General features: G+C 33.5%; 1 protein-coding gene across 1 annotated transcript in view; it reads right to left on the bottom strand.

The window, feature by feature from the left end:
* Positions 1-6,358: 6,358 nt before the first annotated feature.
* Positions 6,359-11,996, bottom strand: part of LOC121119448 (uncharacterized) — a 286,248-nt gene continuing 280,610 nt past the window's right edge. The window contains exon 5 of the mRNA XM_040714109.2: positions 6,359-7,969. Within this exon, the coding sequence (XP_040570043.2) occupies positions 6,806-7,969 (1,164 nt within the window). The 3' untranslated portion in view covers positions 6,359-6,805. The remainder of the gene's footprint in view (positions 7,970-11,996) is intronic.

Genomic DNA, 11,996 nt, shown 5'->3' with positions numbered 1-11,996 from the left:
CCCATAGGGCATAGATCACCAGGAACATAAAGAAGTCCAACAAGACCACGTACGTATTTCAGCATGACGGGTTCTGGTCCATACTGATATTATTGTACAATTGTGGATGGCTAGCAACACGAACTTACTTTGGCCACCTCAGAGCCCGGATCTGAATCCACTTGATTACTCCATTTGGTGGCAAATTGAGAGAAAGACCTGCAAAGTCTGCCAAACGAATATTGATGCCGTAAAGACCTCCGGTAATCAGCAGTGGAGGATCATAAAAGAAGACTACGTATCCAGAGTGTGCAAGGGGTCCCAGAGGCGATTGAAGGCTATCTTTGAGGCTGATGGTGGCCAGATTCATAATCAATGTGCATTATTATAGTAAAAAATGTTATAAATAAAATTTTCTATATACAGAATCATCTTAATCAATTAAAAGGATTTTAATGATTAATAAGAGGCAGGTCTCAGTACTTTTTCTACACCCGGTAGATGAAGTACTACTTATGTATACACACAGTCTAATTACATAAAGAAAGCTTGTGTGCACAATAAAGTTTTATCTTGTTTTCGAATTGATATAACTGTAATTTTTGCCGGAAAGACAAATAGTGAGATCGCAGTTTTTAATAATGTCTCTGTGATGATTGTAAAAATCTTTTTCGAGTCTACCATAAGTATATATGGCCTCGGGTGTTGATGCTTACTTTGACATAAATAGGAAGGCCCCCAAGCCCCGCAGTAACTCCATAGCTCGATCATAGCCGATACCATCAAGCATTTTATCGATGAAGACCCTATACAGTTCCCGAGGAAGGGAGTAAGGAGTCTCTCACAGTCACTCTTGTGAAAAAATTCGCTACAGGTAGCTCTTGTAGTCTATCCCTGCTCTTAGTTTGATTATAGATTTCGACATTTTGTGAATTTTCTGGTCCTAAAAATATCAACTTATACTCTGTAAGGATAGTTTAATATTTTTCAGAGTGTAATCGCTATGTTAAGATATAATCTGTAGAGACTAAGTTATCAAGAATTTTTTTCGATACTGTCATAGATCCATTATAATTTCCGAGTATACATATATTTATTTAATTATTTTTAATAACTGGTTTGAGCTTACTTACATTTAATTTTGGAGATAAGTGAACTTAATTTTTTTATATTGTAATTGTTTATAAAAATAAATCAATAAGTTAGTAAATAATTTATTGCTGTTCACCATGGTACATGCATACCTTATCAATTGATATGCATTTATTACAAAACTATGCATACATACGGCAAAGACCACGACCACACAAAGGGGCATATGTGCTACTACAGCAGAAGTAGATGTTAAGTCCTACTTAATTTTATGGTTTATTACCAATAATTTCTTTAATATTTATGTACATTTCATAAATTTAAGAGTACGAATTCTAATTGAGGAATCAAGGAAAACCGTGTCCTTTTTTTTATCCTCCAGAAAGGGCTTTTTGCTCCAAGAAGAACGCATCCATAAAAAATGACAAAGTAATCAAATGAGAATTCTGCATGTATTCTCACTAAATATCACTAATAAATGTGACGATATTTAAATATGACCTATTCACTTATAAAGAGTAGGAATGCAGAGGATTAACGCTCGAGGTAATAAACCAATAAACCGGAATTAAAGAGAATAGGAAGATGGAAGGAAAGAAAATCCCCTTACATAATCCTTAATGATTCCAAAACAGATTTTCGAGGCAAAAGACGATGATCCGTGCGAATACAGTAGCTTCAAATAATTTGGATGGGTCTTCAGCACACTAAGTTATATTGTTGCACAAGAAATCAACCTTAATTCCACTTTAAGAAAATAATCACAAAGGAACAGCAAAAAGCACTTCTGCACTAGTCAAATACATACAGGGTGTCCACGATAAATTAGAACTACTTTAAACTTCATCCAGATCCATAATGTGGATATTCGGGGTTAAATCATACTAATATAAAAGGTTGCGTGAACAATACACTATAACTTCCACCCCAATTGTTTTGACAACAAACAATAGTCATCATGGAACAAGCAAGGAGAGATGCCATCTTCGAATTGGCTCGCACGGGACACAAGCCCTCTGCTATCTACAAGCTTCTTAACTACCCCGAGACCACGGTGTACCGGCTCTTCAATGCCTGGGAGGTTGAGGGGAAGGTCTGCCGCAAGGCCCACAACATGAGAAGTGACCGGATCCGTACTCCCCGCTTCCTTGAAGGCCTCCGGATGTCCATCAAGGCGTCGCCGGGGACAGTGAGCAAACATCTGGTCTCCAAAGGCTGTGAATGAGAACCTCGGTTACAGGTCATACCGAATGGCCAAACAACACATCCTCACGGCATCCATGAAGGCCACCAGGCTCACGAACGAGAAGCGTTTCCTCAATGACCTGAAGAGCCCTGGAGGAAGAATCATCTTCTTCTCCGACGAGAAGAACTGGACTGTTGACAGAAGCTACAACGTCCAGAATGACAGGTGGCTTGCCAAGGAGAGAGAAGAGATCCCTGCGGTCTTCACCACAAAGTTCCCGACCTCCATTACGAGGGAGTGGAATGCTGCCGATTCCGCAGAAGTCATCAGGGCATGCAAATCATTTAGGGGCAGGATGGAGAAGATGGTGACTGCTGAGGGAGACATGTCGAATAAATTTATTATTTAATATCATGTCTAATTTTTTCATATTAACAAATAAACTCCAAATTTCATTTTTATCAAGCAGGTTGAATTTTAAGATAGTTACAATTTATCGTGGACACCCTGTAAACAGTATTTCAATTTGTTTTGTATTTATTTGTCACAGATGAGAGTCGATCGTTTAATTTACGTTTATATCCATTATCACTAAATGACCTATTTTTATTATTTCATTATGCAGATTCAGTATTTTTTCATTAAATTCTAGATACCCCTAAGTTGAACCAGAGTGATCAAAGTTTTTGCATGTCATGATGTATACTACTAGTAAGTACACTATTTTTTTCTAGGTATGTATCAAAGTAAGTCTATATTTTCATTAGACACAAACATGCAGTCTATTTTTTATTTTCAAGAATAATTCGTAATCTCCTTGTTGTTCTTCTTTAGAGTTCTAACATAAGTCAAATTATTCTCATTTAGTAGCATTTTTAAGAATGGAATGCTTGGATACCAATCATCAAATGTTATGATACCTACCTAAGCCAAAAATATTAATATAAATATTAATCTTTTCATAACAGTTGTGGACAAATTATGATCTTTATCTGTTTTGTAGGGTCCCTCAGGCTGTAAGCCACAATAAGTTTTATATTAATAACATACAAGCATCTTCAATTGATTATTATGATATTAAACAGTTGTAATTTTAACACTAAAACCAGTGAACGAATGAAGTTTAAAAAACTGGAGTTTCCATATAATTGACTTATTCCGTTTATAGAAGCTATTGGGCACTTTTCTTATAAGTGGAATCATAACAATAAAATATGTTTTCAATTTTATAAGATATATTATCATAAACGACAACTGTTGTTGCATAGACAGAATGAAGAAGGGCATAGAAGTATAGAGGATGAAAATCTTTGAGTATCCAGGTGTATATATACAAAGTATATATTAATATAGTATTGTTCAAGGTAAGTAAGAGAATACGTCATATGGGCTCTTCCTTGACGTCTTCAGGCTAAATATAAGCTTTTATAAGTAAGTATGGTTGTATTTTGTAAATATATTTGGGGTTGAGAAGGAGTAGGATTTGAATTGATGATAGAGTTGTTCGTAAAGGAAGAGATAAAAAAAGTTGAATGAAAAGGGAGTTTGAAGACGAAGCCGAAATCAATAGAAAAGGCTTCGCTTGACAGTAAATATATGGCTGTATAAACAGCACAGTTCTCATTCAGTAGCATTTGTATGAATGGAATGATCGTATACCAATCATCAAATGTTATGCTCCTACCTAAGCCAAAAGCTTCAGATATGAATCTTTTCATAACATTATGATCCGTATCTGTTTTGTAGGGCCCCTTAGCCTGTAAGCCACAATAAATTTCTATATTAATAACATGCTAGCATCTTCGATTGATTATTACGATGTTAAACAGTTGTAATTTTAACACTAAGACCAGTGGACGGATGAAGTTTGAAAAACGGAAGTTCCCATGTAATGGAGTTATTCCATTTATAGAAGATATTGGGCACTTTTTAAGACAATTAATTTCATTTTTGTATCGATAAACTGAAAAGTATTTGAGATGAAATGAATATTTTAAGGAATAACAAACCTTTTTATAAATTTAGGGTGTGGAAAATCCCAGTTCACTAACTCAAGGTTAATATAACGCGCTGAGCTGTAGCTACAGAAGATCTTTGCTAAATATAATATAAAGTCACTTACATTATTTTTTATTGTTTATAAGTAGTCCCTTTTTCCTCAGAAACTACACCTATTGACATATATACATATATTCATATATAAAGGGGAGATTGTCGCCAAAATATTTTTCTACAAAAAACAACACAAAATATACATTTTTTAACTTTTTTTTATTGAAAATCAAAACTATAACGAGCATATAGGTATAGAGTAGCCATTCATTTGATATAATCACCGTTGGCATCAATATCAGCCTTAATACGGCCTCTGAACCGGCCGCAGGCTCTTCTGACCATCTCATTGTCCATGTTGCCGAATACCTCCTTGACAGAGTCCATCAGGCTGGCCTTGGTGCTATGGGGATGTCTGTTGGTATGTCTCTCGGACGTTGCCCCAGACAAAATAGTCCAAAGGATTAAGGTCGGGAGAGTTAGGAGGCCACAAATCCTTGGTTACAACGTCATAACAGTTTTCGGTTAACCACTGCATGTAGATTTTGGACACATGGCAGGGTGCTGAGTCCTGATGCCACATCCGGGGCCTGTCTCCGGCCTTCATGGACCTGGTAGGATCTTCCTCAACCATCTTCTTCACCTTGTCGACAAAGTCGGTGTCCCTGACCTTCCTGTCGGCGCCCTCCTCCTTGGGTGCCCTCTTTATGGTTGCATCAACATCTCAGGTGTCCTCTAGCTTCTTACGGATACACTGAACAGTCCGTAAATTCACTCCTAAGGTTGAAGCAATCGTTGAATTGGAGATTTCACCTCCATTATTAGCCAATGCCATGACTATGGTGGACCTCGAAAGCTCTTCGTTCCACTTATAGCTCGTTATCTCCTCATATAATGACAGCAGGATGTTAACGGAACTACGTATCGTCAGCTGACAAGACTAACTTTCCTACTTGGTAACCGGTTTTTTATTTGATAATGTCGTCTTCAAGTTATCAAGGTTTAAAGTAGGCGACAATTTGATCCCTGCTCCCTGTATTATAATTAATGCATTATTAATATTGAAGATCAAGGGTGAGATTCAAATGAATGAATATCATCGATTGAGTTGATCCAAAAATACAGTCTGCCTCGTGTAGTTTATGTAATTAATCCGGCTCTGACTTTTATTTTATGTATATGTATAATTGTCATGTTTTCCTCAGTTAGACAATCACATTTTCTATTGGAAATAATCACATCTGCATTATCTCAGTTTATAACTTATCTTTGAAAATTCCTGACTTTGACATTAAAATAAACAAACAAACTTTTGTATTGCCTTTATGCACAACACCATAATAAATACATATTTCGAAGACCTCACATTATAAATACCTATTACTATTAGTACTCCAACAAACATATATGAGTGGAGATTCAATCAATAACAAAAATTACACGCATGTCTTTACTTTAAACTTTTTATGATTGATTAGTAGCTTGCTTTTTGGTTGTGCATTTACAATTATTATTTTTAATATTCTACCTAATAATAAAAACTTTTATTATGTATCCCTTTCTATACTCCTAAAAAGAATTTTGTAAGCTATGAGCTAGTACTAAAAATTGATATAAAAAAATTATTGTCTAAGCAGTTATATTTAGCATAAAATAAATCATTTGATTAAAATGATCGTCAGGAAATTATGATCTTTTTTAATTTTTCTTATAAAAACTCTAGACCATAACTAGGGCACAAAAATACTTAATAAATCATTTATGGAATCATCAGTAGTAATGGACATTTTGTAGAGTGTGAGGAGAAGACTGGACATGGTACTCTATAAATTAACAAATAATAGTTATTATTTGTTAAAATTTGTTTCTTGTTTTATAATGTTGGGAGAAAATAATCGGAAAATCCATTTATATATAGCTTGGAGTCTATGGGCGTCCGTAAAATATCGCAAATATTAAGGCGCTTTTATCTAAGAATGGCGATTGACATCTTTCAGCTCTACTATAGACTTACCATTAGTTTGAAGAAAAAAAACAGAAAAGTAGAAATAAACAGTGTTAACTCTTTATTAATATATTTAAAAAAAAAGGGATTGATTTTTATGTTAAGTTCATCCAACAGTTCGAGATAAATTCTATTTGTCTTTTTTCTCCAGAAACTGCATTATTTTAGTATCAGAGATAGAATAGTTATTTGTGAACATGTACATATGTATGCAAACATATATAAACAAATCAATACATGAGAACATTAAAAAAATTCTTGTTATTTGATAATTCGATTTTTTTTTCACTTCAATATACACAAAAAGAAAGCAAATGAATAAATAAACGACAGATTGATCAAAAGATTGGCACACTATAAATCATAGTAGTAATAATTAGTTGTAATAATAAATTTATTAATGAATCCAACGACTCTAAAAGTTCATATTGTTATAAGTTAATCACAATTTTCACCTGAATCCCTTTAGAGTTAATAAACAAGATTATCCCTCAAACATTAAGTGTTTCTTTTTTTTCATATGAATGCCTATGCTCCTTTGTTGACGGAGTAATCTCTGGTATTGATGGAAGTGGTTCGATGGAAGGTCCGTATTTACTCATTTTGTTGGAGAGAGTCCCTCCTTTAAGAATTCCTTTTAGCTGTTTTGGCTCATTGGATGTCTTTTCGGATGAAGTCCCTTCGTTGAATTCCACATCCTCAGAAGACACAATAGAGTCTCTTTTTTTGTTTCCACTTGGACCAAGAGAAGGACCAAAGGGCTCAATAAAAGCAGCCATCTCTTCTGTTGCATCAGAGCTTGCTGAATTGCGTCGTCGTGGATCATCTCCTCGCAATGAACCTGATGCAGATGTTCGTGGCCCCACACCGTCATAGATGGGCACACGAGGGTTTCTTCGAGGCAGGGTCACAAAACCTCCTGCTATTTCTTCATGAATTGGTCCAAATTGAGCTGGAGGTGAGAGGAGAGGGGGCGATTCCTCATAGTAGCCGGTGGCTCGTGCAGAGCTACGTGGATGAGGTAATGTCGATGTATTCGAGGAGTTGTGGATGAGATGTGGGAATTGGTGCGGAAACTGAGCAGGAGCTGATACAGGAACATGTACAAGTGCTGCAGGATTCAATGGTTGACTTACTACTTGGGCCCCCAATATGTCTACAAGAGGATCTGTTGCAAGAGACGCTGTATTGTTTGAAGAAGAGCTCAAGTTGCAGTGTCCTCTAATTTGGCGATTTGTTCGTGTCATGCTCAATAAGTCAGGGAATTGCTCAGAGTCCACAATAGAGTTTGTTGTGACGTTGGAACTTCCTAAATTCGAGACAACAAGGTTTTTACGAGCAGTTGGAGACTTGAACCGTCCAGATAGTTCAATTTGTTGATGATTTTCATCGTAGGATTTGAGAAGCTTTTGACTACTTTCTGCAAAGCCAACAACAGAGCCATGCTGAGATTCGGATGAAGAGGATGGAATAATTGGTGGAATGGAAGGGGTGCGGTTCCCTGTTTTGAGAGTTCTTTGCTGTTTTTGACGACAACAGCAACAACAGATAATAAGCACTACGAAGATGAAAAATATTCCCCCTGATGCAGCACCAATGATTATTCCCAAATTTGAAGTTTCAGCCTCTTCTTTTTTACCGCCAGGGAGACCCACCTAGAAAAGAAAAGAAATAATTTATTAGTGTACTCATTAAAGACAAACATGATTAAATCACTTTTCACTTAGAGCCCTCCATTTGACCTACATACCATTATATATTTTCATATCTTTATATTTTCCTATTCTAGAACGAGACATTTTAAAAGAAAAGTTTTTTCCTTTTCCAGATTATTTATTTGCTTTTACCTAAGAAGTTTGTCTTTTATTCAAATTACCTAAACCCTCACAGATTTAAAAACAATAATAAAAAATCCATTTTCTAAGCAGTAAAATACTATTTTATAGAAAAAAAAATATATAGAGAGCTTTACAAGTATCGTTATTGCTAAGTAATGAAATAAAACTTTCTGACGCATCACTAATAAATTTAAAGTTTTTTTATTTTTTGAAAAAAAAAATAAGAAAGCAATAAGAAAAACGAAAAAGGAATTAAATCATTTCGATATATGGGGGTATTAGGTTCACTTTTTTTTAACCATATTAGTAACATTTCCATTTCTTCTTTATGTTGCTCTTGAAATTATTCGACCAATAATTTTTTACTTAAATTTTCGAAATTTCTAATTAGCTTCTTTATTAAATATTTGTTAACATGTTTAAAACTAGAAAAACCTCTGCTTAAAATAATTTCCTTGTATACTATAACTTGATCCATGTATTCCAATTTATTTCAAAATTATGGTCGATAATGCATTTTTAAGAATATTCCTAAAAAGTTTTAACAAAATCGAATAGTTATTTTTCCATAGTCCTCCTTTCAAACAGATTACATAACCTCTGTTCAATTTTGTTGGTGCAGGTAGTAAGAGCTCTAAATTTAAAATGTAAAAAGGTCCCAAAAACCTTTGTGTTTTGAAGAAGTTAAAGGCGGAGGCAAAAAAAAGTTGTCATTCTGCTGTTGTCAAACCTGTTGAAACCCCTATATTATGAAATACATAATTGGCCTCAGGTTCCATCCAAGGTATCACTTGGCTATGAGGATGTCGTTTACCTTCCTTCCCAGCTCTGATAACAACTAGAAGTCACATAGATCAAGGTCAGGGATGTTGGAAGGCTATTCATAAACCTTGATAACTACGTGGAGCATGGCTCAAGAGGTAATGCATGACAATTTTTTACAACATGACGTGGTGTTGAGTGTTGAATCCCCATGAACTTTGTTTTTGGAGGGTATGTGGCTTTCAGCCATAGCATCTCACAGCATTATTAAGAAGGTCAAAGTACATTGAGAAGGTCGACTTGAGACCGTTGTCAAAAACGTGAGCCAAAATTAAGTCCGCTATACATTAGAAAAAAGAAAAAAAACCTTTGGAGGAGGTTGAATGTACTGAATAGAATAGACCTCTAAAATATGGAGGTTAATTTTCAGTTCTTTAGTTTCAGAATGGGTGATTTTGAAAATGAGTTATGACATGGTATTAAAATGAGATAAAAAAATAATTATTTAATAAATAAAAGTAGTTAGAAGACCAAAATCTCGAATGAGATTGGGGGAGGTGGAATAGACTCATTATCAGTTATCCTACTCGAATATACCATAAATTATTTGCAGGTATGTCGGGAAATCACTCGCTTGAATATAGGAGTACAATTACTTAGAGTAGAGTATATATGGGAGTTAATCTCACAAATGATATACCCACGGCATTGCCTTAAGTATGGGGTGCTGCTCAAAAAGTTACCTGGTCTAATGATCCTGTCTTATATCACGATCAATCAGTAGATGTTATTCGGTAAAGTCTAAAATAGGAATTTTTCCTTCAAAAATTAAATGATCTATCTGTTTTGGAAGAATATGCTATTAGCAACAACATTTTGGCTAGGCATGATATACACCCCTCAGATCCCTATATTCAGCTATACCCATGGAATTTGAAATATTTATTTCCTAATTTTGTAGGTGAGACGGATGTACTATGTAACCTACATAAAAGACGATTGAGTTTCCCAGAAAACTGAAAGAGCAGAATTTGATAAACGTTAAGATAAATGAAAGATAGAAAAAATTTAAAAGTTCAAATTATAGATTTCCGCTAATTGTATTTTTTTCTTGAAGCCATTTAAGGACAGTATTAAATGACACAGTCTATGCCTTTGTAGATTGCTCATCTCTAACAATTCTACAGTAGTTTGTAAGCTTAAATATGAATTGTTTGATGGGTGGTGATGAAAAATTAGAGCGATTGTGTTTTTTGGACTTTCAGGAAGGAAAAAAGGAGCTACCACAGATAATAAAAAAATATCTGTTAAACTCAAAAATCTAATTGTGAGCAGCTGTAGTTGTTTGAACCTATGTATTGTAATTGAAGAAGTGAGATCTATGATTTTGGCCGCATCCACAAGATATGTACACTTATCCTTCAAAATTTCAATGATAGGAGGGGATATATGGTCCACAGCAGAATAAGAATTCAAGCATCTTCCATCTATGATTTCAAACAGGGAAGTAGTTTTTAATACAATTATAAATCATTTTAGGCAAAGCTTAGAAAACTTCATTATTTGTATAGTTGTTTTGTGAGATGCCAGTCAGTTTTTGATTTATACTCAAGTGTCCTTGAGATCTAACAAAATAATTTTTATATATTGGAGATAGAATAAAGCCTCTTCTAGGCATTACAGTGTGGGTACTCAGACATTCTATTAAATATACAGATTATAGCAAAATTAACTTTTTGAAAAGAAAACTATGAGCACAAAAATAATATTATTATAATAAACGTACTTTACAGAACGGTGAGACATAAAAGAGAAATCATTACAAAGTAATCTCATAGTATAACCACATAGCACATAATTATTTTAATGACGCTCATATATTGTAGTATATTTTTTTTATAAACATTAATTGCTGAACAAAAAATGCAGACAAAAAATCATAAGTTGGTAGATTCTATCATCACTAATCCCTGATTTTATTTTTCTTGTAAGTATATATATAAATATATTTAAAGAATCTATGATCCTTTTATATAATGTCTTGGAAGAGATGTAGGAAGAAGACTTAAAAGTAATTATATAACTTTTGACAAATACTTTTTTTTTGATTTATCTCTTATATTCCAGGGGGAAAATCTCTCACAAAAAAATATGACTTAACCTTCCATTTGATAGATAACTTTTTTTATCCCCCCTCCCCCGTCTTGTGGGTATGTGAGTAAGACAAAAATTAAAAAAAAAATGTTATGTAGAAACTTATATTTATATATTAGCTGTTAAGAAATCTTTAGTCAAGTTGACAGTGTTTCAAATTACATAAGTGATTTTAATTAGAAAGGCTTACTAAATGAATATAAAATACAAACCACAAACTATATCTTGTTTATTTGGTGTTCTATTCGAAAGGCATGCCAATTGTCTAGTTTTACAAATGGTGTGTCAAGTTGTATTAAGCTGAACATAAGTATATTTTCATGCAAAGAAACCGCTTGAAAAAAGTATATATAGAGATGGGAAGTTGTAACGTATGCGATTTAAGGGATTTTTAATTCAATTCCTCATCACTGTTTTTTTTTTTTTGGTTTCTTTAAAAAGTTAGAAGGAGTTGTTGAAATTAAATATGAGTAAACATTATGGCTGACAATTAATCCATTTGACCTAGGAATTGGATTTGAAGTCCGAATAGATCACAGACTTGTCCAAATTTTGTTGGGAGATTTTTGGATTTATTTGAAAAAAAAAATAATAAAAAATATCAATATTTTTCAGCAAACAACTTGAAAAATTTAATTTTTGAAAAATAAGAATTTCAAAAATCTATAGCCGTATACAAAAAATATTTTTTTTGAAAAATAAATTCTAAATTTAAATTTTAAATGTCAGTTTTTGGAAAACAAGTTTCCAAATTCACAGCTATTCAAAAATCTACAGCTTTTCAAAAAAAAAAAAAAATAAAGAATTCAAATTTTGTATTTTTAGAGAGGAAAATTTCAAAAATCTATACCTACTTACAGAATTTTTTTGTTAAAATTAAAATAAATTTGAAATATAAAATTTTTTAGTTTAAGCAAAAATTCATTTT

Source organism: Lepeophtheirus salmonis, chromosome 6, assembly GCF_016086655.4.
Source record: "Lepeophtheirus salmonis chromosome 6, UVic_Lsal_1.4, whole genome shotgun sequence".
Classification (NCBI taxonomy): domain Eukaryota; kingdom Metazoa; phylum Arthropoda; class Copepoda; order Siphonostomatoida; family Caligidae; genus Lepeophtheirus; species Lepeophtheirus salmonis.
This window is presented reverse-complemented; position numbering and strand designations above follow the sequence as displayed.